The 27,706-nt window shown below is 36.6% G+C and overlaps 1 protein-coding gene across 2 annotated transcripts in view; it reads left to right on the top strand.

The window, feature by feature from the left end:
- Positions 1-27,706, top strand: part of LOC106070916 (protein dispatched homolog 3-like) — a 70,770-nt gene that overhangs the window by 14,385 nt on the left and 28,679 nt on the right. The window contains exons 2-7 of one of the 2 annotated variants that reach the window (XM_056024278.1): positions 7,117-7,490; positions 15,618-15,943; positions 16,947-17,038; positions 18,159-18,229; positions 24,782-25,009; positions 25,417-25,562. In XM_056024278.1, coding sequence (XP_055880253.1) covers positions 7,438-7,490; positions 15,618-15,943; positions 16,947-17,038; positions 18,159-18,229; positions 24,782-25,009; positions 25,417-25,562 — 916 coding nt within the window. In that variant the 5' untranslated portion in view covers positions 7,117-7,437. Of the gene's footprint in view, positions 1-7,116; positions 7,491-9,927; positions 10,228-15,617; positions 15,944-16,946; positions 17,039-18,158; positions 18,230-24,781; positions 25,010-25,416; positions 25,563-27,706 lie in introns of those variants that run through there. The other variant, XM_056024279.1, reaches the window with a different exon arrangement.

Below are 27,706 nucleotides of genomic sequence, written 5' to 3'. Positions count from 1 at the left end.
CTAGACTCTAAAATAATTTTAATTAGAATATAAATCCAGATCTAGATATACTGTAATAAAAATCTAGATCTAGTTTAAAAAATCTAGATTAGATCTAAATCAAGATATCATTCCTTTTTTAAACGCGAGTCACATAACGAGGCTTAATAAACATTACTATACCGAGTTCTTTTTTCATTTCATTTGAAGAATTAATTCCATATAACGTCAGAGGGAAAAAAAAAACACTACGTCACACGGCCTAGCTAGACTAAAAATCGCCTTCATCTATAAGAGCCATTTATCGAGTGTTCATAGACTTTGGTGCACCGAGTGCGTTCTTTAAGCATTTCATTTAAAGAATTAATTCCATATGACGTCAAAGGAAAAAAAACACTACGTCACACGGCCTAGCTAGAATAAAAATCGCCTTCATCATTACGAGCCTTTTATCGAGTGTTCATAGACATTGGTGCACCGAGTGCGTTCTTTTGGCATTTCATTTAAAGAATTCATTCCATGTGACGTCAAAGGAAAAAAAAAACACTACGTCACACGGCTTAGTTAGACTAAAATATGTTTTCATTAATACAAGCAATTTTTTCGAGGGTTAATAGACATTGGTGCACCGAGTGCGTTCTTTTAACATTACATTTAAAGAGTCCATTCATATGACGTCAAAGAAAAAAAATTCCAATACCTCACAATAGGCTAGTACCGGTACCATAAAAAAAAAATGTCTTTATTTACACGAGATATTTAACGAGGGTTCATAGACATTGGTGCACTGAGTTCTAATAGATATTATTTAAAAAGGATCAAAGCCACATTGTTTTTGCGTTTTGTCTGTCAGTCGGTCTGTCCGTTATATTGATATAAAAAAAACAACTAAAAGTTATTAAAAATTGATTAACCTTTATTTTACGTTTCAAAACATCGCAATAATTTTTAGGTATGAACACAATTGAAAAGTTTATATAATAGATTGCTCCGGATGTTTGTATAAATAGTAAAAGAAAAAGAGAATTTCAGATAAATGTAATACCGTTAATTAAATTTTTTGGATGGTCTCGTATAAAAATTAGATGTACTACAGCCACGTGGAGAGATTTTCATACCTTACTTTGGTGTTTGGATTCTGTTTTCCTTAAAAATCGGAACATAATATTAACGATAATTAGATTTTTTAATGTTTTAGGTAGAAAGTTAAATGTACTGTAAGAGAGTAGTGAGTTAAAATATTTTTCATAAAAATCCGTAAAAACATTATTTCGTAAATGAGAAGATTATTTGTTTATTAATTAGAAGAGGGAGTTCAAACAATTATTTGGCGTTAGTAGATTTTTAAATAAATTCGGAAATTTCTGGCGACGATTTGTAAGAAACAAAATCCGGAACTTTCTTTATCGATTACAAAACTTCTATGTTATGTTTTACAAGAAAATTAAATGTCTAAAAAGTAATTTTCAGTAATCAATTCTAGTAAATTACTTTTTTTAAAAGCCTTATGCGATTTCAAACAATCATTAGGCATAATTCATGTTTTATAAAACAATATCCGGAACATTTTTACACTTAATGAAATATAAGTCAGTATAGAGATTATGATTTAGCATTAATATGCTATTTACATAAAAAACGGAACAACATATTATTGATAATGTGTTTTTGTAACGTTTAAGCATGGAAATTGAATGTAATATAAGTTAGAAGAGCAAACAAACATTTGTTGGCGTTGATTAGTTTTGCACAAAAAAATCCGGAACAATCAATTTTAGATACTTAAAACTATTGAGATGTTATGGGAGGAACATTAAAGGGTAAATCAGATTTTCAATAGCTTTTAGAGTTCTAGTTTTTTAAATCTAATCGTGACGGACAGACCGACCAACAGACAAAACGCACAAAAATAAGCTTCTTTTATTCGGATGGGGGCACTAAACAAAAAATAAATAAAATCTGATTTTTAAAAAAGTTTAAGGAATTGGTTTAGCACCTGATCATGTTGCGACGTTACGCTACTGCACGAAAATCGATGCATAAAAAGTCCATTTAAAAAAATGTGCGTGATATTTACATACAAAATGCATTATTAGCCTTTATAAACAAACAGAAATGTTTTCTTTTAATTTTAGCAGTTAGTTGACCAGAAAAAACGTCTTTAACTATTATTTGTATTTGTTGTAAACATTTCCTGTACATTTTAAAAATATATTTGACTTAGTGATACTGAAAATACACAAAAATTGTCCATCTTTGTTAGCATATTGTAACATTGCCTCCCTTACATTTACGTAATTGTTTTAGAATTGGTGTATTTTTATGAAAAAATCGCTTGCATAATTAATTTTATAAATTAAACGGTTTGCTTTTAGAAAACCAAAAGTAGCCGTTGCACCTAAACTTTTCAAGCCGGATTTAATGATGAAATAATATTTTTCATATCTCTTCTAGTTTTCGAGATCTGAGTGTGACAGACGGACAGACGGACAGACGGACATTTTGCACAAACCTAATAGCGGCTTTTTCCCCTTACGGGGGCCGCTAAAAATGAGTAAATATTTACTTTAAAAACTAGCGACTTCTAAGTAGTTCTAAGTCTAACTTTCTAGCTCTCCCCCTCGTCTCAAGCAAACACTCCGCCTTTTATATCTTTCTTTAGGATAAAGAACAGTGACAATTCAATACCCATCCTTGACTCCTTGACCCGTTTACATTTAATTTTCCTTTTAATTGTTTTTGTAATTTAACCTAGGTTAATTATGTTTCCCTGCTATAGCCTTGAACTAAACTTTAATAGGCGTCTTTCTGGCATTAAAGCGTGAGTGCGCTGACCTGATTTGAGATAGGTACAATGTCCTCATTTTATGAACAATGATGTGTCACTAGGAACTGTTTTTGTAATTTAAGCTATGTTAATTTTGTTTCCCTGCTGTAGTCTTGAGCTAAGTTTTAATCGGCGTCTTCTTGGCATTTAAGCGTGAGTACGCTGACCTGATTTGAGATAGGTACAATGTCCTCATTTTGTAAACAATGAGGTGTCACTAGGGACGTGACAGTAGCTATTATGAGCAGGCAAGGAACCACCATTTGGCGAATTCTTGTCAAAGAAGTTTCAGCCATCACTGATGATCTTTCTCTTCTTTGGCAGAAATTAGAAGGAGAGACAACTGACAGTTCCACAAGTATAGTTGACAGCAAGAATTATTAGAAAAAGTTGTCATGTCAAAAAGGAACCAAACCTCTGTGGCTTCACTGAATTATTCACATACAAAATCTATGATGCAAGGTGTCAAGTCTGGACCATGTAGCAAGTTGTCAAGTCTGGACCATGTGCAAGTTGTCAAGTCTGGACCATGTGCAAGTTGTCAAGTCTGGACCATGTGCAAGTTGTCAAGTCTGGACCATGTGCAAGTTGTCAAGTCTGGACCATGTGCAAGTTGTCAAGTCTGGACCATGTGCAAGTTGTCAAGTCTGGACCATGTGCAAGTTGTCAAGTCTGGACCATGTGCAAGTTGTCAAGTCTGGACCATGTGCAAGTTGTCAAGTCTGGACCATGTGCAAGTTGTCAAGTCTGGACCATGTGCAAGTTGTCAAGTCTGGACCATGTGCAAGTTGTCAAGTCTGGACCATGTGCAAGTTGTCAAGTCTGGACCATGTGCAAGTTGTCAAGTCTGGACCATGTGCAAGTTGTCAAGTCTGGACCATGTGCAAGTTGTCAAGTCTGGACCATGTGCAAGTTGTCAAGTCTGGACCATGTAGCAAGTTGTCAAGTCTGGACCATGTGCAAGTTGTCAAGGCTGGACCATGTAGCAAGTTGTCAAGTCTGGACCATGTGCAAGTTGTCAAGTCTGGACCATGTGCAAGTTGTCAAGTCTGGACCATGTGCAAGTTGTCAAGTCTGGACCATGTAGCAAGTTGTCAAGTCTGGACCATGTGCAAGTTGTCAAGTCTGGACCATGTAGCAAGTTGTCAAGTCTGGACCATGTGCAAGTTGTCAAGTCTGGACCATGTGCAAGTTGTCAAGTCTGGACCATGTAGCAAGTTGTCAAGTCTGGACCATGTGCAAGTTGTCAAGTCTGGACCATGTGCAAGTTGTCAAGTCTGGACCATGTGCAAGTTGTCAAGTCTGGACCATGTGCAAGTTGTCAAATCTGGACCATGTAGCAAGTTGTCAAGTCTGGACCATGTGCAAGTTGTCAAGTCTGGACCATGTGCAAGTTGTCAAGTCTGGACCATGTGCAAGTTGTCAAGTCTGGACCATGTAGCAAGTTGTCAAGTCTGGACCATGTGCAAGTTGTCAAGTCTGGACCATGTAGCAAGTTTTCAAGTCTGGACCATGTGCAAGTTGTCAAGTCTGGACCATGTGCAAGTTGTCAAGTCTGGACCATGTAGCAAGTTGTCAAGTCTGGACCATGTAGCAAGTTGTCAAGTCTGGACCATGTGCAAGTTGTCAAGTCTGGACCATGTGCAAGTTGTCAAATCTGGACCATGTAGCAAGTTGTCAAGTCTGGACCATGTGCAAGTTGTTAAGTCTGTACCATGTGCAAGTTGTCAAGTCTGGACCATGTGCAAGTTGTCAAGTCTGGACCATGTGCAAGTCTGGATCTTGTTCAGATCGATCAATGTTCGTCATCTCAAAAATCCAGCTGTGGCCAATGTGTCAAGTGCTCAAACTGAATCTGTAGCTGGAAATAATTGACTTACAAAGCCAGACATCCCTGTTTGACTAATTATTAATGTAAGTACTAGATTTAAGGGTTTCTAATAAAAAGGGTCTATTGTCTAATTCCTTTTTTTTTAACCTTTTGTGGATGTGACCCGTGACACGAGTGTCGGAAATAAAAATGAGCCTACGGCAGAATGAGGTTGAGCATCACTGGTATAGATCAATATATTTCTATGTTATGCTCTTTTTTAATTGACTATCTTTTATTTACCCACCATCTATTATGTTCAACCTGTCACCTAATAAACAATTCAACACGTCATATGTGAGGGATAGCATCCTCCGACTTCTTTATTTTATACACTACAAGATGTAATTGTTTTCAGGCGTGCTGCCCCTGATCCATCTCGCTCCATGGTGCATGGTGTACACTAGCCGCGTCTTCCCCTACTTCGTTATCAGGCAGAGATCAAAGATGAGGTAACTCCCCGACCGTGCTAATGTTTGTGCTAACACGGAAATAAGGTCAGATATGAGTTACGTGCCTTAGAACACCTTCCTCCATATTAATTTATTTCTACAGGGTCAAAGTCCAGAACAAGAAAAATCGTCTGGCAACAAGAATTTTCGTTTATTCAAAGATCTAATTCATGACGTCATCATTGGGCGTAAACATGTACGCAAGCACTCACACATATACACAGAAATAGAAACTCTAATCAAAACTGAATTCAACCAACCCAAGGTTTAGCGTTGTAATAGATCGAGGTATATTACATTAAAAATATCCTTTATTATATACTAGTCGACCGGCGGCGTCGCATACGCAGCTATTTTGCAGGGCCGGCCTTAGGCCACTACAACCTATGCGACCGCAGTGGGCCCCGCACTTTCATAGGACTCGCACTTTCATAGGACCTGCGCTAATTCTTAAAAGAGATTTCCCGCACCCTCCTGTAGATTTACAAGGAGCTTCTGGAATCTCCCGAAATTGCAAAATAAACGAAAAAGTCCTTAAAATTTACGGAAATATATAGACAAAAAATTGTCATTTTGGGGTGTCATTCAATATGGAAAACGCCAATCCTACGCGCGATATATAAAAACGGCATTATGCATTAGCCGTAATTGTGTAATCTGATAAAAGAAGCTTCTCGCACCTTAAACTAATGAAGAATTACTTGAGTTCAACAATTCTCAAAGATAGCTTGAAACACTTGGTAATTCTTGCTATTGAGCGTGATCTATGTAGGAAACAGAATTATCATGATATACTGTATGACTTTGCTACACACAAGGCTCGTAAAGTAATTCTGTACGCAGTAAAGAGTAACTAAAATGCATAGACGAATTTATTTTCTAATACAAACTCTTAAATTTCACTTATTATCCGCTTTGCTACCCAAACTTGGCCCCGCGAAATCCGTTTCGCATAGGGACCCACAATGGTTAAGCTCGGCCCTGCTATTTAGTGACGGGTGAATATACATAGTAGATTACTTGTTCTCTTTCCACGACTTCTTGGTCACAACGGTTAAGTCCGGCGCTGCTATTTAGTTTTTGTAAAATGTTTGTCTGTAAAATGTTGTACATGTTTCGGATGTTCCTTCAGAGTTGAAGATAGTTTTCTTTCTAGTCCAAACCTCCAGCAGGACGAAGGGGGATGGGAGCGGGCAGGGTTTGATAAATCCAAACGACAGTCCAGCGCGTAGTGACGGGTGAATACTACTTGTTCTCCCCCCCCCCCCCCCGTTTTCTTGTTTTTTCGTAGGATAACTCTATCCGCAGAAATAAAAGAGTGATCTTTCCTTTACTTCTTCTTCTTCTCGTCTAAACTCGTGAGCCATGAAGAGAATTATATATAGAGATGTTCATTTTTTTCCACCCTTCAATGCAAGCACACATAAGGTGTAATAATTTAAATTGTATTTATAACTTCACATCCAATGTAATCAATAGGTCACTAATCAGGTTCTACCTACCTCGCCATTAGCTCTAATCAGAGATGGAGAAATGTCTAGTTCAAATAGATATGTTCTATTACAAATTGAAGACAAAGATGCACAAATTTTAATTGTCAATATTTTGTTTTTTAACCTGATATTACTTACCGTGTGCCTAAAAAACTAAGTACATTTCACGATTGAAACCGTAGCGGTTAATTGTGGTCAAAACGATTATAAATTCGCTGTTTCGTCCCAAAAAGTTTGTATATAGCTAACATACTATTGCTTAAAATAGCACAACAGTGTACTTCCTTTAATGAAGCATTGACACTAGAATGTAATTTTCTTTCGCTTCATTAATGTTATAAGGCGAGCATAGTGTCAACTCGTATTCTCTGCTTATTAATTTTGTTTTAATTCATATAGTCTTCATTTTAATATGGTATTACTAAATGTATGCATTGAACAAATAAGCATCTTTCACCATGGAAATATTTTAAAAATCTGATTTTGTTTTCACAGACTACACCCTAATATCACACCATCCAAGCCAGTAATGTTTTGTCTTCACAGCATTGCTTTCCAGTCAACAAACATGACTAGAGTAAATACCAAAGATTTGAAAATGAACATATGTTGAAGGAAACCGTGCTTAATCGCACCATCACATTGAAGAAAGAGGAAAGGAATTAGCTGGACATCTCCACTAACTATATGATACTGGATCAGCTGTTTGGATTGCAGTGATGTTTAGTTAAGTGAAAAAAAACAAAAGAAATCAATAAGCCAGCATTATCTGTTGAAGAACTGATGCGTGCAAATAAAATTTCAGAATTTTAATTTATGCAGAGAAGCGACAAGTATCAAGTCCAGCAAATGGGTCTTGCTTCTAACAGGTTAGTTGTACTATACGGTGTATCAAGTCCAGCAAATGGGTCTTGCTTCTAACAGGTTAGTTGTACTGTACGGTGTATCAAGTCCAGCAAATGGGTCTTGCTTCTAATAGGTTAGTTGTACTATACGGTGTATCAAGTCCAGCAAATGGGTCTTGCTTCTAACAGGTTAGTTGTACTGTACGGTGTATCAAGTCCAGCAAATGGGTCTTGCTTCTTACAGGTTAGTTGTACTGTATGGTGTATCAAGTCCAGCAAATGGGTCTTGCTTCTAACAGGTTAGTTGTACTGTATGGTGTATCTGACATCATACCAACTACCAGATACATTTAATTGAGTCATTTGGTTAACATGCGTGACTAGATGCATGACGCGGAGGACGAAGTAACGTCTTTGTATTTTATCAAATAAGATAAGAAACATCGCAGGAAGTGTTTAGTTCATTACTTTATTTTAACACTAATGTTTATTGTAAAACGTAAAACAACAAGGTGGAAACACAAATTCAAAATCGGCCCCCGAAGTGTTCCACTCAGGCAGATGTTCAATATTTTACGGAAAGAACATCAGAATTAAATTCGATCAAAGGCTAATGACAGAGAAGAATGGAGAAAGAAGGTTGACAGATCTTGTGTGGCGCCCCAGCGGTTCAGCAAACCAAAGGATAGGTGAAAGTGAATGTGAAGTTAAATGTGAACCTGGTCTAACAAATGTCTTATAAGGAATATCTAATTGATCTAATTGCTTTGTAAATGGTCAACCTCTAATTCCTCGTAAAAAAAATAATAAAAAATTATTTTTTTTTCCTTTAGTTTAGTGTTTTATGGTTATCGAGTAGCACTGCAGTTCACGCGATAATATGAAAAATTACTCATTAATTATTGTTTTAAATTATGTCCAACTTATATGCATACTAAATAGATTTTTTCTCTTTAAAAAAAAGTAAACATTTTTTTTTTCATGTAATTGTAGTAGTTAGTATGACAGAACATATTTTAACTTAGCAATACAAATGTAAAAAAAAATTTTGACAAAAAAATCAAAAACCGTTAGTATAAATGTGTGAAAAATATGGCAAATTGTCTTCTCCCCTACTAAGGCGCCTCCAGTGTTTGTTACTATTAATAGTGAATATTTGTAAGAGTGGTGTATTTTTATGATAAAACTGCTTGCATAGAACAAAAGAAAAAAGTAGCCGTTGCATCAGAACTTTGAATGAACTAAAATATTATGATGTCGGAATTTCACTATCTTTTCTAGTTTACGAGATCTAAACGGAACGGACGGACAGACGGACAGACATTTCACACAAAACTAATAGCGTCTTTTCCCCTTTCGGGGTTCGCTAAAAATTTGAATACTAATTCTTTTATGTTTTGCTAACTTCGTAACTACTTCTGTGCATTTAATAATTTTTGCAAAGCTTATATCAATTCACTCTGTATGGTAAAATGTTTGTACACGTTATTTCTCCGACACCCAATCTCGGATCAAGCTGCAATCTTGCACAATTATTTATCCAATTAGTAAATTAACTATTGGTAATTAATTATTTTGATTGGCATCTTGAACAAGGGAAAGAAATAGTACTTGACTGAACTGATGGTATAAGCTGAATTAGTCCCCTTTATAGTTCGCCGTTCTACATTGAAACAAACTATAACTATACACTATTCACTAGTCGTAAGTACCTCATTAGCAGAGTGGATAGCACGTCGGCTCGAGGAGACGTGAGCCACGAGTTCGAAGTCAGATCGTTCTCCCTTTTTTTTTTTTCTTTGTAAATGCTTTTAAAAACCAATTACGGTAAAATCCGCACAAATATCCCTTTCTCCCCGCCCCCCCCCCCCCAATGTTTTCCATTTTCCCTACTGGTCCAGTTCACAAACAATTATTAAAACTGTTTTTAATCGGACAGATTTAGTGTTGTTGATCTAGATTTATTACAAATTTAATTACATGACTGATTATGATTAATTGATATACACTTCGTATCAGCTTTGGTGTTTTTTTTTAAGTATTTTTTAGGTTTTTCTTGTTCAAAATATTCTTTCTTTCTAAAATTAGTCAAAAGAATTAACCATTGATACAATCAAGCGAAGTTAATTGATTCACAATATTTCCTTTTTATTATTTTTATAAAATAAAAGTATAGCCAATCCTATGTGATCTGGATTATCCAACCATAGAGAGGGTCACTGGGGCAATTAGTGTCGTAATATCCAACTGATAAAAATATGTGTGCACTAAAGGTGTGTACTTTTAAGTGCAGGAGACTGTGGTGTCATTTTTTAGGATCATTCAGACTTGGTTATGTAGATAAAAATAACAAAGATAAGGGAGTACAAATAAAATCTCTAAATATAGCCGATTACGTCATTTCCCTTTACCGCGCCACAATCTTTTGCTCAATACCCAATGCTAGTTTTCCTCAAACTTATCTGAAAGCTTGTCTTCCAGTGACCAAAGAACTTCAAAGAAGGAACAGCATGAATCAAAATCTATTGACGTGTTATCTGTAGCGTGTATTAGGAATGCAATAGTTGTATCGCACCTAATTGAAACAAAAAGTAGTCAATCAAATTTGTGGGATATAATGTGTTCAATTGGAAATTGACAAGAAATAGTGCACGCAAACACATTTCTAGGATTTATACAGACAGAGAAAAAGAAAATACAAACATATCTATACGATACATTTATCAGCAGATATAGATATAGGGATTATACTACAAGATAGGTATGTAGATAGATAGATAGATAGATAGATAGATAGATAGATATAAAATATAGTTACTGGGAGTTTCCTTTAAGTGCATATTGATGTCACTAATGTATAATCTGCCAACACATTTCCGGAGTCGTAAAGTCACAAGAGATAATAGCCCTTTGATTTCGGAACAGACTTGAGAAGGAGGGGGGGGGGAGTAAAACCATGCAGGTAGACATATTTTAACATTTTTAGCACTGATATCAGAATCTATAGACTGCAAGCTACCAATAGCCAAGACAATACCGCAATCCAATTCTATTCATTGGAGGCATTTTTGCTGAGATCCTGCTTCCTGTCTCCTGCATGAAAACGGGCAGTGGGAATATTGCATAATGTTGACATGTAGACAAAGAGTGAGCAATTGGTGACACTGAGTCCTGGTGATTGGGTGCTACTAGATGGAACGATGTCTTTGTGTTTTATGTTCAATCAAATTAATGGCGACATCTTGTGTATGTGTCGAGTGTATGTGTCCAGTGTATGTGTTTAGAGTCTGTGTCCAGTGTATGTGTTTAGTGTCTGTATCAAGTGTTTGTGTCCAGTGTCTGAGGTATTTTCTTGACTTCATTGTGAAACGATAGAGGAAACTTTCATAAAATATATGTCGAATGCATTGAACATTGTCAATACGACGGAAGGGTTCGCAAGCCCTTGTTCATTATGTCACGCAGTTCCACATCTCACACTGGGGGTTACATTCAGTGACTTTACATTATGGGAATACGAAGGACTTTTTTCCGGTCTAGCCACAGCCAGGGCCAACCGATATATGTCTCAAGTACTACCAAAAAAAAAAACAAGGAAAATATAAAAATTCCTTTTTTTAAAAAAGAAAGGGTAAGAACTCCATCTTTAAAACTATATCTACCATGGGCGTAGCCAGGATTTTTTCGTCCCCCCCCCCTCCGCGAAAAAAAATTATATGTGTGTGTGTGTGTGCATAATCTTTATTACATTCTGACCATTCATTCTTTCGGAAGACGTTTATTGTGCCCTAGAATAGGTTCTTCCTGGAGTTAGTGGAAAAATTGTAGATTGCCAGTAAGGGGTCTGGGGGAGCACTAGGAGCGAAGCCCCGCCGCCGTGTACTATTTCTGATGTTGAAAGCCAACAAAATGCATATTCTGAGGTATCTACAGTGCATTTTAAAACTATTAAAAAGTTTTATTTCAAAAACCTAATGTGCTATTCTTACTGACTTAGACCCTCCCACGCCGTTCGGCGCATTTGCCGTCAAGCTGTTTCACAAAAATCTGTCACTGGTAATGTCTAAAGCCTCTTCCACCTGCTCTAAGGACCTCCATGAATGTGTGGCGCCAAGTTGTACTAGGATGTCATCGTAACTCTTCTTATGCGTAATTCATTTTGTCGGAGAACATGTCCCGCAAACCTCATGCGTCGCTCTCTCACAATCTAACTAAAGGGTCGACTCCCAGTTCGGCATAGGATTTCCTAGATTTAGACTTGATCTCTATAACTGACTCCTAAAATCTGTCTTAGCCATCTTTGTTGAGCCACATTTAGTGTTTTTAAATTTCGGCAGATGACTATTCACTGCACTTTAATAATGGAGCCACGTCACTTGTAGAAATGTGTAACCTCTCTTGAATACGCTCTTGGAATTAAGGGAATGTAGTTTGCTTTAGATTTATATCGTCAAAATTATCTGTTGGGGGTTTTAAACTAAAAATTCTCTGGAGTTTTTTTTTTAATTCAAAACCCCATTTAGCTACGGTAATATAATTTAGTAACTGTAGTTTGCTTTAGAATAATATTGAAGATAGAGGATTTCCACCTCAAAATGCCCTGTAGGGGGATTTTAAACTCAAAACCATCTGGAGGGGTTTTAAACTTTAAAAAAAAGCCATCTGTAGGAGAGGGGTTTAAACTCAAAACCCCCAAATGGATTGGCTACGCTCAGATAATTTTAGTGTGTCATTGGCTTTTTTTTCTATATTGAAAAGGTATTTTTTAGCATCAAACCCCGCTGGCGGGGGGTTTAAACTCAAAACCCCTTTTACAACGCTCATAGCATTTTGAGTGAGTAATATGCGGTTTTTTTTATATTGAAGAGGTGTTTTTTAGCTTCAAACTCCACTGGAGGGGAGTTTAAACTCAAAACCCCTTTGACTACACTCATAACATTTGGAGTGTATAATTTGCTTTGTTTTTATTTTTAAAGAGGTATATTGTACCTTTAAACCCCGCTGAAGGAAAGTTTAAACTCAAAATTGAATCAAAACCCATTTAGCTATGCTCATAACATTTTGAGTCCGTAATTTGCTTTTTTTTATATTGAAGAGGTATTTTTTAGCTTCAAACCCTACTGAAAAGGGAGGGGGGGGGTAAACTCAAAACCCCTTTGGCTACGCTCATAGAATTTTGAGTGTGTAATTTGCCTTTTTTATGTTGAAGAGGGGGTTTATCGTAAATTTTGGAGGAGGTTTTAAAATCAAAATCTTCCTTTACTGTGTTCTTGGATTTTGGGGATTTTCGTTTGCATTTTTTTTGGTTTGTTTTATAGAAGAGGGGAATTTAACTGCAAAAACCCCTGGTAGGGGGTTATAAACTCGAACCCCCCTGGTATGGGGTAGGGGTTTTTAAACTGGACACCCCCCCACCTGGTAGGGGGTTTTAAACTCAAAGCCTCCTTGGGTGTGCTGGGGCAAGTAATGGTTTAGTATTAAAATCTCCCCTAAAATAAACAAAATCAAAGCAAAAAATGAGTCACTAAATTCCGATCCTCCCTGCGGGGAGGGGAGGTTGAACCCCAACCCCCGCCCCCTGGCTACGCCCATGATATCTACCAATAATGTACTAGTTATTTCCGTAATTCGATATCGAACAAAATAATTAATTATCCACAATTAATTGACTAATTGAGTATTTTTGTTTATTGATTCATGTTTTGTAAGGTACAATAAATAATTGTTTAAAGTATCAACTTGATCGGAGAATGTGTGAGAGAGAAATAGCGTTAACAATTATTTAAGGGGACTAAACCCAACAAATTTAGCCACATCTGTGAATAATGAAGCATCAGTCACACTTGTTGCTATTAAACAAAATAATTGATTGGTTACTTTTTTTTTTTATTGATTCATTTGTTGTCTATGTCAATGAATAATTGTGTGAAGTTTTAACTTGATCCCAAAACAGGTGTGGGAGAAATAATGTGTACACAATTGTTACCAGACAGACAGAGTGAGATGTTATAATGTTTGTACAAAATGGATTAAATGATCCTCCCTTTGAAAAGGAAGTTTTGCAAAGTGACCTTTTTTTGGGGGGAAAAAAATCATTATATTTGACACGACCATATTAATGTGTAGGTTGCAGAGCATCTTACCACTAATAAATACCACTAACCACTGCCAATCAAATCTTGTTATAAATTGTGCACAGATCTGTATATACGAGATGTAGGCTTACTTTTTAAAAACAAAATAAACGTTTTGTGTTAGCTGTTTGTAACTTATTTATCATGTAACTCATTAATTTGTAATGTTAAGGAAAATATTTAAACAGTTAAACCAGGTGTTAGGGTTTATTGCAAGAAATTTGTACAAATCAAATTAGAACATACAACATAAATGTTAAGTAAAAAGATTTTAAAAGATTTTTAAAATAAAAATAAAAACACCGTCAGGATTTCGAGATTTTACCATCACAAAAGAGATACAAGACATCGTTTACAAAACAGACACAATAAATCTTCTTTTTTACCTGGCAATCAAATCATTGAATCATCATCATCATCATCAAACTCCATTAGAGTGAGGGCTTGAGAGGCTTAAATCCTCTCTTGCAAAAGCACTGGACAGAAACCCTGCTGTCTTGCGTAGTGCATAAATGTCGCCATACAGGTCGAGAATTTTGGTTTTCCCATCATTGAATAGAATCTGATGTAAACATTTCTCAAGTGACTTCTGAGTGAAACTAGAGGGAAGAGCTATTATGTTTCTATAGTTCTAATGTATTGTTTTAATGCGCAAATCGTAAAACATATTTACTTATGGATAATAAAGATTATTATTACTAATACTAATTTTATTATTAATAATAATATTATTATTAACCTTGGTAAGACCAATATTACTATATTCATATTCCAAATATTCTGTTTGGGACCCCACAGCTTATTAAAACATACAGAAGTCAAAACAGACGCAAAATAGAGCCGTCAGATTTATAACAAATGAACTTTCACACTTTACTAGAATAACACCATAAGTGAAATCACTAAGTTCAGCGATACTTCAAGAGAGAATACAAAACAATAAAGTAGCAATGATACTTAAAGCACTGAACTAAAAAATTACATAATCGAAAACACATTCTAATAAATTACTCAATTTCTCAGATAAAATATTTAGACAAAAAGAAAATGGTAATTTTCTTATTCCATATGCTATGACAAATTCTTACAAGTACTTCTTCTTAACTAGTGCATTAGACTGAGATACGGTTGCCTGAATCAGCCATGAAAACCAATGACTTAGCAAAGTTAGTCTCAAATTAATATGCACGACTAGAGTTACTCATAGATTAGTGCAGGACGTAATTATCTTCTATTTTGAAGTAACCTCTGTAGTTTATAAGATAAAGAAGATTAATCCTAAACCACCCTATCTAGCTATTGATATTTCAACGTGACACACTAGCAGACAGGCTACACAAAACTGACAGCTACTTTTGCCCTTATTGCATAATAATAATGATCTTTATGATTCATAATGAAATTTGTTGACAATTTGTGCAACAAAACAAAAAATAACGAATAGAAAACAAATGATACATTGACACCATTTGAAACTGTCATGTAGAGTTGGGCAAAAGCACTTGGAAGGCCAGTAAAAGCGAACAAGAGCTCCCTCTCACCGGCCTGGATGAATAGTGTACACTTAGTAGGCTATACACCATTCTGTCTGGGAAGGGAAGGGGGGTCAGACTCCGGGTTCAACTCGTGTTTAGTTCGACACGGACACTCCGGACTCACGGACTGAAGACGTACACCGGGACCCCCCACCATTTTCTCTACCAGGCTGACCGTGCGGGACACGCCATTTACATAACGGTCCCTTGAGGAAGGGCGCCTGGGTGTTGACATAGGTTGTGGGAGCTCTTTTACAACCCCGCAGGGTGCAATGATGATGCTCTCTCACCATGTTAGGCACCCCCAAGGGAGTCCTGTCTTGCTATCCTTTTGGCCTAATCGTCTCCTCACTCGATCGTTTCCTTCTTACTCTTCCACGATGAGGAAGAGTAGCTAGCCCGGTACATTAACACTAGATTCACTCAAAGGTTACATGCAAAAACTAAGGTTTTCACTCTTACATCTGTTTCCTGTTTGACAGCTTCAGTCCAAACGAGTCTATGTCCACTGAGAAGTCCAGGGACACAGAAGACAACGGAACGTCAAAACAAATGACCCAAGTTGGCGTTGAGAATAAAAGCTTCTATGAGGATGTCCAGACAGAAACTGTCGTTAAACCGGCAAAGGAGGAGCTCCAAAATGGTGGCCCCCAAGCTGACGGGAACACGGGGATGTGTGAGACCAACGTGGATGTGGATGCAGATCCCGAACCAGGCCCAGCAGTCGACGCTCCTGTCTCGTTTGACCCTAAGAAACGACCGTTGCTGTATTGTAAATTTATTGTCAAACATTATAAGCTGGCGTTTGGTAAGTTTTTGTCCCATTTTTGTTTAGTTCACTATGTAGATATTATTTGTAAGTAGATTCGGCAACATAGGGTTCGCGTGTCTGTCACGGCAAGCTTGTCACAATCAATGACTCGCCAAGTGCCATCACAACATTATCAAGCAAGAAAAACATTTAAAAAAAACTATTTTTTAATAACAAAACTTGTATTCAGTTTAATTATATCAATTTGGATCAGTCATGTAATTTATTTTTCAGTAGATTAAACTAACAAGTATATATCTGTACGATTAGAAATATTTCTATCTGTTTTTGCTTAGCGCAGTTTCATGCTTTTAGCTTTTTCAATGCTCTAGGATCCTAACACTTGTTCTGTGTGAATGTTACCGTGATCGATCGCTTTGTAAATGCATAAAAAAAACATGTTCACTCATGGCTCAAGCCTCTTTAAGGGGACTAATTTAACTTATACCACCACATTTATCCTTTCTAATTAATTGTTTTTACTTTATTTTAATTGATTTTTGTTTTGTCAGGTACAAAATATAATTGTGTAAAAGTTAAACTTGATCTGAAATAGGGTGTGAATTAAATAACGTGTACTAACGTTTGACCAACCAGACAGAGTGGATATAAGCTTTTGTCAAAACAACAACAAAACTGAACTAGGCTAGAAATGAGAGTTTTTTTTTCTAGTTGAGATATACAACTCGTTGCAGTACCAACGAATGGTTTAGATTGTTGAATTGAGAACACAGTTAGACGTTACAACATTGACCAGAGATTGGTAGACTACAATGTACTAGGAGAGCAACTGACTGCATGACAAACATAAAGAGAATAGATATAGATGGATGGATTGATGGATGGATAGATAGATAGATAGATAGATAGATAGATACATAGATACATAGATACATAGATACATAGATAGATAAAGATATTAATGGATGTATATAGATAAAATAAATGATTAAAGTATATATTTCTACATTAAATTGATTATAATCAATTATATTCTCAGCTCTGACACTAAGTGGACACCTGATCTTCCTTGTTGCCTCGGGTATCATGATTCTGGCAGGATACAGTCTATTCCCTACAGACTTTCAAGGAGTAAGTACTGGATTTATTTTGAACCCTTACAAATGCGGAAAATTTCACACGTAATAACAATAATAAGGCCTAAGATTAAGGATAAGTACAGTATTTCACATGGCCACTCAAACTCAGTTGCGACTTGCTTACTTGGTCACATCTAATGCAGTCAAAGATGTTGTCGGCCGCTGGTCTGTTCAAGTAGTTGGTTTTGTTTTTTGTCGTGCTCCTGTGTTCGGCACGGGCTCAGCTTTGGGTCTCAAATTGTTGTACCCTAGGCAGAACTCCTTTCAGAGCTTACGATCTATAATGCAGATGATGAAAAGGTCGGTTAACGAGGGTGTCATGTGACCAGCACAACAATCAGCATTTACTTTTCCCCAGCTATTGTCAGATACCCCTTTGAGCTAGGTGGGTCCTGAAATTAAAAATCCCAGTCTTCACCAGGATTCGAACCGGTACTCCCGATTCGTAAGCCAAGCGCTTAGCCATTCAGCCACCGCTGTGTAGGGAGCATACATTATTCTATCATCTTTGATGTAAAAGGGTAACTTGACTTTTTTTAAACTTTGAAGTGATTAAAAACTATATGTAGATATTTAACTCTTTCCCTCCGTAAGTATTTTTTTCACATTCAGACGGAATTCTTCATTTTGCACATTAATATTTCACTAGCATATTATGATTAAGCTTCAGTAGCTTTCTTCGTTGTCATCAGAAAATGTTTTATTGAGTCTAGGATTAAAGGGGAATGCATGCTCCTTCTATAGAACATAAAGAAAAGTTTTTTAAATTAAATATTAATTTAATTTAATGAGGTCAAATCAACGATGGTATCGTCGATAGGATTAAAGGGGAAAGAAAGAGTTAATTTGACTAAAAAAGAATTGTGTATAATAGCTGCCTGTATGTAGAGTAAGTTGACCAGACGAAGTACTTAAAGGAAGTCAGTTTATTCCAACATATCCACTAGTTAGATTGCAAGAGAGAAATGGAGAAAGATGGTTGAGTAATCATATGTGGTGCCTCAACTATCAAACAGTCCATGAGACATGTGAGTTTCTGTTCATTGTGTGTATGTTAGAAGTCAATCTAGTACCGACAAAGTAGATGTTTTTTGGTGTTGTTTTTTTTTTAGGTCCCACTCAACATGAATAATGACGACACTTTCCTGAGAGAAGTGGCTTGGAGTTACAGAGACGAGGATGAGTAAGTAACACACGCACACATACACAGAAACAGACACAAGAAATACGCACAAACATTCGAACGCAGGCGCACACACTCCTAGAAACTAACTTTAACAAGTCGATTGCCTCTCCATTCTAAGTGATAAAGTGCCCTTTGAAGTTATACAATAGTAATTCCATTTCTGTATAAGGTCCAATCCGCGCCATTGTTCTCTTCATTAGGAGAGCACTCAAGACCAAAAGTGGATCAAATTAGAGTGGGTTTTTTTTTAGTGATCTCCGATGTGGGAATACCCAAAGAAATAACAATTAGAGAGTCATTTCTAGGTTTTCATATGTGTGAGAACTGCAAAATTGGCTGAACCAATGCTCTAAGTAATGAATAATCCCAATTTATTCTTAAATAAACTACGAGGCTAAAGCTATACTGTTGTTTCCAATATGAGTGGATTGTACAATGGCCCGGGTATTGCTCACTGTGCTAACCACAACTTAAACTTAGTCATAAATGATTCCGTCAGCTATGTTCAAGACGTTGCAGATTTCTAGGACTTGGTTCAAAATAGGTTTGTGTTTGTTGCTCACAACATCTCAAGATTGGCGCTTCTTGAACACAATAGGGAGAGCATAGGACACTCAAAAACTGTTACCCACAAGGTGGTCCTCAAAAACTGTTGCCCACTTGGTGGTCCTCAAAAACTGGTGCCCACAAGGTGGTCCTCAAGGAATGATTCTCTCTGACAGCAATGAGATTCAGATAGTTTGGTGTGCTAAAGCAGTTAACACAGATGAATGTGTGTTCCTCAAAGGCAAAAAAATGCCTGGAAACTGTAGCACTTAGAGGAAAATTTGAAACATTCGATAACATTGTTCTGCTTATTGTTGATTACAAAATTGTAAGCGCAGTCAGAGTTGTGTCAAAAACGTTTCAAAGTAAGCAGCAAGACCTACATAAAGCAGAAAGTCAACTGAAGAAGATCTAGATTGAAGTAAATCATTGGATAAATGACTTTTAGAGAGTAATAAAGGAGGCTGCTGAAGTAGCTCGATCTTGGGCTGTTGATACAGTGTTTTGTTTGCTCTACACCATTGTGGAACGTCGCAAGGAAATGAGATGAGCCTACCACTAACTACAGGGAAGAGATAATTCAAATTCAAGATTTAAGAGAAGACTTTCAAAATCAACGTATTTTACCGAACTATCATTGTTATTGTTTCACAATTACTTGACAGATTTCATGGACCTGGCAAAATTGTCATCATGATTGAGTCGTTAATGCACAGTTTCATTTCAAGTGCAAATGACAATTATGACAACAACAAAAACAACCTATGATGCCACCATTCTCCTAGTCGTATTTGACCCAGATGATATTACCATAGAAATATAAAGAAGCCTTTCATAACGACATATCAAGTCTTTCCGAGATTTGCTGTTTATTTTATCATAAACAGCTACATTTGGCTGTTTTTATCATAGACAATAACATTTTATCATAAACGTTTCCAAACATTTTCACAGCAAGCATCTTATTTCTCAATTTGTCTGTATCCATTTGTTTAGTTTAGCGGCCATTTTCGAAATTTGGTTTGCTTCACTTTGTGTTCTTTCCAATGAGCGAGAAACAATCAAAAGTTTAGAACTAGATGCACTGGTTAGTGACTTCACTATTTGAAGGCCAGATAAAATGTTCCATGTATTTACTGTTAAATGATGGAACTAGAATTAGATTATAGTTTGTATCAATATTTCAATGTTTTCAACTAGAAGTGTTTTAGTACTATGTAAATGTGTAGAATGTATTCCTAATTGAATATAGTCCTAACTGAATGTAGTCCTAACTGAATGTAGTCCTAATTGAATGTAGTCCTAATTGAATGTAGTCCTAATTGAATATAGTCCTAATTGAATGTAGTCCTAATTGAATATAGTCCTAACTGAATGTAGTCCTAATTGAATGTAGTCCTAATTGAATATAGTCATAACTGAATGTATTCCTAATTGAATATAGTCCTAATTGAATGTAGTCCTAATTGAATATAGTCCTAACTGAATGTATTCCTAATTGAATGTAGTCCTAACTGAATGTAGTCCTAATTGAATATAGTCCTAACTGAATGTAGTCCTAATTGAATGTAGTCCTAATTGAATATAGTCCTAACTGAATGTAGTCCTAACTGAATGTAGTCCTAACTGAATGTAGTCCTAACTGAATGTAGTCCTAATTGAATGTAGTCCTAATTGAATATAGTCCTAACTGAATGTAGTCCTAACTGAATGTAGTCCTAACTGAATGTAGTCCTAACTGAATGTAGTCCTAATTGAATGTAGTCCTAATTGAATATAGTCCTAACTGAATGTAGTCCTAACTGAATGTAGTCCTAATTGAATATAGTCCTAACTGAATAAAACGTAAGGACATTGTTACTAATTACTTATAGAAAGAAAGGTACACTACTTGCATTGGAATGTCTTTTGGTCAATGTACCGATACATTCAAATTTCACAATTGTTTTGTCTTACTTTACATTCATCTTATTGGGTTAGGGGGAGGGGCCCACCAACATATTATTGCACCAGGGCCCACGGGTACCTTGCTACGCCACTGACAAGAGGACGTCCAATGCTGTGTGTTGTTTGTTTTAGGCTTATGAACCAGAGCACCAGGGTTCAAATCCGAGGTTATTTTATTAGGAAATATTTTCTCGCATGGAAAGAACAATTTTGGATCTTATCGAAGCGAGTGACGTAAAATCTTTTGAAATCCACATTTGATCACAAATATATATATCGTATCAGACCCCACACACACACACACACACACACCCAAGTTCAGACACATTCCAGGCCAGTTTCGACTTTTTTTTTTTCAGCACCATAACTTGTTACATTTGTTGAACTTAAAACCACACCTAACTGCTTCCTAGGTCACGGTAAACCACTAACTTAAAGAGATCTTAGTGTATTGAAATAGTTGTGTTGGTTCGATCAACATCTGAGGCGCTTATCAGTTTCTCTCTGTGTTACTCACTGTGTCCCGCCTCTCCCCTCCCCCGCTTCAAGTTTACCTCTATGTCTCCGTGGGCAACTGAGACTCTGTGAAAAACACTTGGCCGTAATAGCTTAGACTCGATTTTTTTTAGCTATCACCGAAAGAGTAATAACCGCTAATAGTATTTGTGGAGCATGTCTGTCCGTCCGTCCATCCGTCCTGTTTAGATCTAAAAAAAATAAACTATAGGAGATATTGTGACGATACGAAACTAGCATGCAAAAGTTCATTTGAGTTTTTCCCAGCAAACCGTGAGAAACTTTAATTTTTAACTTAAAAAACAATTATTTTCTTGTCCACCCATAACTAATTTCTTTTAGGATTTATCTCCCCTCGCACCGTTTCTCACGGGACGAATCTCTACGTAAAATATTAACTAGCCTCTCTAAGGCCAACTTTTAATTTTGACCGCTGTGCAGGTGACCGCACACAATAGTCCCTACACGCCGCGGCCTAATAACTTTTCACACCTAATCCCCCCCCCCCCCCGCAGGATACACATCGCTCTAAGAATAGCATTGCACTCGGGCTGGACAGATACATATTCGCTTAAGACTTTACTCTCACGGTAGGCAACGAATATTGACCATAAATCTGACCTGACGCCTGACATCTCCGGTACATCGATACATGTGAGAAAATCAGCTAGCTTTCTTCCCCACCCGTTAAACGAAAAGTCCCATCTATATATAGAGAGAGACCAAAGCATTCCAAATTAGGCCCGCTAGGATTCATACAGTCTCCTCTGTTAGGAAGTTTAGTTGTGAGGTTTCATTAGGGACAAACGGGTAAGTGTAAATATTTTACTATACTCATTTTATCTTATAGGGATGTGTGAGTACACATTAGTACACAACCACGTTCCCCGTCATTACATTATGACTTTATTATGTATGTATCTTGTACTATTTTATGTCGATGCTATATCTTCATATAGTATTATTAATTATTAATGCCGCTTTGGTTGTCTACATTTGAAACTATAGTTATTATATTTAATTTGTTATGTTTCATCCATTCCTGTATTTTAGTGATTGATGTAAACAATACCCTTTAGTGAATCTAAGTACTGTCTAAGAACTTAGATCGCAGTGCTCTAAACTTACAGAGCCCATGTGAAATTAATTATTTCACATTTCTGTTGTATATCCCTCATACATGTTATTATGTCTCACACCCTTGTGAACTTATAGTTCCTTGGATGAATGTAATTTTGATTAACTATATCAAACCCTTATACTGTATCTCTATCCCTAGTATTTTACTTTGATCTTACCTTTAGTATATAATATGCTCATTCCCCATTGTACTATGACTGATTGCTTATCGTCATAATCAAATTTAATGAATGAATCTTGACTAGTATCATCCTACGTTGTATGATGACACATTTATTGTGGTTATCTTACTTGTATCTTTTTGTCATGGAGTTATATGCATGCTTTGAGATTTTATACTTAATTGTCTTAAATGCCTTATTGGGATTAATACCAATGCCTACATCTGATTGATTGCAAGGCATATGGGAATCCCTGCTCAATGCCTTTAGGAGGTTCCTAATCGTCTGTCTTATCCCCAGCCTGGTTGCTACCCCTGATTGCTACCCCCGATTGCTACACACGATTGCTACAACTACCAGATCTCCATAGAAAGCTGTAACCGGAGCAGACCACACCAGATACCCCCCCCCCCAATTATATACCTGTTAGCAAGAAGGCGTTGCCTACTGTCCTTGGCCTTAACATATTGCTCAGTGTCCACAGTGCCCTATACTGCCATTACCCGGCCCAAACTGTCCACTGCCCAATAGCTATTGCCTAATGTCGGCAGATTAGAGCAACCTTCGCAGCAGAAGATAAACTGGTGTTAAGTTAGCACGGCTCTCTACGAGCTAGAGATCACAGCTGAGAGATCGTCCCACTACAACTTAGTCTGCAGCATCAACCATCTCTACTGATAAACAGGCAGCGGCCTCACGCTAGAGTCAGCTTACCTACAGCATAGAGACTACTCCGAGCCGACGTCCTAAGACAGAGCCGGATGACTCATCCTTCTGAGTGCCAGTCCTACGACCGCCAGAAGACGACCCAAGGGCTAGCAGCTAAGAAAAATAAGTAGCCAGACATAGAAACATTCTTCTCCTCCAATCACTCACCAATTAGCAATCCATGATGAGCAATTATGTTAGATATCAGCACCTTCATTTCATTTCTTAATTATAATTTTATTTGATCATTTTCTTTTCTAAAACTTTCATTCATTAAATTATTTTTATTTATGAACTTATAATATTGGTCTGTTTTTACTGTTAGTTGCGGTGTGCCTGTACAAAATCTTATATGTGAGCGGGATAAAATTAATCAAATTTCCCCTAGACCTAAACAAACAAGCCAAATATTAACTAATTAACATCTCGTCACAGATATTGAAAATCCAATTTTTGATATATTGCAGCTTGTAAAGTTCAGGTGCAACAGCTACTTTTTATCTTCTGAAAACGAACCCTATTGTTTAAATGTGCTGTTTTTTTTCTTCCCAAAATACCTTATTTTAAAAACTATTTATTAAAAACAGTAAAATAAAAACAAACCAACGAGGGGTGTTAAACTAATATAATAAATAAATATTAACTCTTTCACCCCGCGCACATCTATTTTGTATATAGAGATGGAAGATTGTGGTTGTTAATAGGGTTGTACTTCATAGTTTCTGACAATGGTGTTGTAAATATTGAGACCTGCGCCATTTTACCTGCATTGCTTACCATACAGACGACCCAGAGCATGGGTCAAAAGGCTCATCTCCCCTTAGCTTAGTACACTTTCTATATAAAATCAAAATTTATTAATTAAGACTAATTGATTAACTAATTGGTTGATTTTTTTTTATTGATTCGTGTTTTGTCATTGAGCATAAGCTTGAAAGCAAAATTGGATGACGAGTGGGTGACTAGAAATGGTCGAAAAATCGATTGCCAAAAAATGGAGACATCCAAGAGAAAGATACAGAGTGAGTTAATATAAACGTTGCAATAACAAAATAGATTTTAAAAAGATTTAATTAGTCTCTCGCGTCCTTCTTGCTGATACACCAAGTGCTCTGGTTCAAATCTTTGTGGACCTGGGGGTGTGTATAGGACAACTTCGCTCGGGTCAAATCTCATTGAAAATCCCCAGAGTCGAACTCGAGCTCAAACAATTAGGTAGTCAAGAATTAATGTCACTCAACCAGACATCCCACTCAAATAATAAGTTAGTCAAGAATTTATGTCACTCAACCAGACATCCCACTCAAATAATTAGGTAGTCAAGAATTAATGTCACTCAACCAGACATCCCACTCAAATAATTAGGTAGTCAAGAATTTATGTCACTCAACCAGACATCCCACTCAAATAATCTTGAAAACTTCTTTAATATTTGAAATAATTTAATTTAATTTAATTTACATGAAATTTGTCTTATAATAACATTTTTACAGTTCAATTCTATTACCAAGCTGGTCATCTCTTTGTACAGGTCTATACTCAAAGTCAACACCAGCGCAGAAATGGTTGGGGCAAGAACGAAAAATGGGGACATTTTGCAAATTTTCTATCAAGGTGCCAACGTACTGACCAAAGAGAATCTGCAAGCTATCAAAGACCTCGAAGAGCAAATGACCAGCAAGCCTGAGTGGCTCAAGTTTTGCAAACAGGACGTCAAGAATCTACAGGCCGGCTGTTCAAAACCTTCTTCTTTAATACGGTGAGCGGGGACTGCTAGGCCCATTAAATGTTAGATACCTTTACATACGACTTACTGTGGTTGTATGTTGTGTGAATGTATGATAATTATCCTATTTGTTGAATATATAATGTAGGCTATTCATATATAATAAATCTATATAGTTACCCAACTTCAATTAATTAGTAAGCGTAACTTCAAACTTTATTTGGACGCCATAAAATCAGGTGCAAAGTTTCGATAAAGGTGGTTAGACCCTTCCCCATTTTTTTAAACTCAAAATAGTATCTCTAAACTACCAAAATAACAAGAGAATTTAATTTAGTAGGACACAAGTATAGGTTATTTAGTTTACATATGCTATGTTATGCTATATCTGGTCATACAAGATAGCAGGCGTTTTTCAAACAAGTCTCTCTGTTCCCCAGATTTTTTGACGGCAGCTTTCACCCTTCACTGAACGACCCCACGTTTTCTAACATATCTGGCATACTGTACACAGCCTTAAACATTCCATTGTTGAATCGAACACTCCAGGCTCTTGTGGGCACGGAGGCTGTGATAACTCCTACAGGTAATCAATCACGTTTGTGTGGTGTTAACTCAAAGGCGGACATGGATAAGAAAGTAAGAAGGGAATTCGAATGACATGTCTTTGGCGTGTCTTTGAGGCAAATCTGCTGACACTGTTACTCAGTGGCGTAACTGCCGGGGTGGGGCGCACCAGGTGACACCCACCAGGGGAAGACACCCAATGGGAAAATTGCATTTATGCAAAAGCAGACAGCTTTTAAAATATAATCAGTGACAGTAGCAGGATTCAAGAAAAAACAGGAAGTTGTGTCAATCGTCAAAAGAATGGTACTATACGTTTGTGCTTAACGCGGGAAATACTTTGTCCTTTGGTCATTAAATCACTCAATAGCAAGAAATTGTAATTGTTACAAAGTTTACATTAACTCACTTTGTCTGGCTGGTTTTATTTCTCCGAGACCTCATCTCGGATCAAACTGAAATTGTGCACAATTATTTCTTTTACCTGATAACACAAGAATCAATTTAAAAAAAACAGTATTTAATTAACTATTGGTAATTAATTATTTTGTTTTGTATCGAACAAGGGAAACAAATTGAACTCGACTGATTTGGTAGTATAAGCTAAATTGGTCAGTTACCTTTATAGGTCGCCGCTTTAAATTTTGAAACTAGCCATAGATAATTATAAAAACGTTTATTCTCATAAGCACTCCACTAGCTCAGCGATTTGGACGTTGGCTTGAGGACACTTTAGACCTGTGGTCAAATTTAGGTCGTTCCCTCTTTATTTTTCTAAATACATTTAAAAAGTGATTACCTAGATATCCACTTCTTCCCCCCCCCCCCAAAAACACTTTTCCCAACTGGTCCAGATATAAGTGATAGGACCGAAAGCTAAAAACATGAAATAGCGCTAAACAAAAACATTTGGTAAAAATATTTCTAAACGCACAGATCTTTTATTGTTAGTCCAGATGAACCAGATCTATTACAAATTCAATCATAACTAATCCAAACTAATTGATTCAATTACACTTAATTTAGTGACAAAAAAATGTCACATGTAACAAAATCTTAAAATATGAATAGAAATCGACACTCATTGAACAATTTTGCATTAAGTAACTAATGTAGTTACTTAGCACACTTGTATTATGGTCCAACAAAAAGAGCGATTTTTTTTTATTTTTTGGGAAATTGTGTGAGTAAAGCTGATGGAGGTGGTGGCACTCACAAACCCAGCCTTCTGACGCCATTGTTGAGACCATCTCAACCGGTCTGCGTGCATTCTTCATCTTCTGCTCTTTAGAAAACAAATTTGATTTGTTGGTATGTTTTCTTAATAAACGTATTCTTTTTGTTGAACTTGTAGCTCCAAACTGTTGGTAGACAACTAAACCACTGTAGGCGGAGTCTTGTAAAAACGTGAAATAACTTGTGTAACTTCTTAGTGAACAAGACTAAATAGAACTTTGATGACAATGTAGACAAATTTAACTTGAGATGAAACGAAATAAATGTGAAGTCTTAAGTAATTATATAAAATGGGTATTTGAACAAAATCGAACTCACTACAAAAACACGTCTTTTCACTCCGGCAATCTGGAGTCGTCTTGCCTACCCAAAGCAGCTTACGACAATGTTTCTTATCTTGCATCTTTCACACTTGACTTCATAGCCACCAACCGATCGTTAACTTCTACTCGCCATCAACATAGATACACACACCTTCTCCATAATACTTATTCATTACACCCCGTCTACAACAATTTATATGGTAGTAGTGGCCAACCTTTTACGACTATTTAAATAGCCGACACGCTGTGTCACGTGCAGTGCCGACACGCTGTGTCACGTGCAGAGCCGACACGCTGTGTCACGTGCAGCACCCGACACGCTGTGTCACGTGCAGAGCCGAAACGCTGTGTCACGTGCAGCAGCCGATACGCTGTCACGTGGTCGTGTAACATCCCCGTGCTGCCTCAGAAATGTTATTTGTGTCACTTCTTCATTTTCTTCACCTTCAGAATCTTCGTTCTAATTGTTCTTATTGTTCTTATTGTTCTAATTGTTCTAATTGTTCTAATTGTTCTTATTGTTCTTATTGTTCTAATTGTTCTAATTGTTCTTATTGTTCTAATTGTTCTAATTGTTCTAATTGTTCTAATTGTTCTTATTGTT

Source organism: Biomphalaria glabrata, chromosome 3, assembly GCF_947242115.1.
Source record: "Biomphalaria glabrata chromosome 3, xgBioGlab47.1, whole genome shotgun sequence".
NCBI classification, from domain to species: Eukaryota; Metazoa; Mollusca; class Gastropoda; family Planorbidae; genus Biomphalaria; species Biomphalaria glabrata.
Note: the sequence above shows the minus strand (reverse complement) of the source record. Positions and strands in the feature narration are given on the sequence as shown.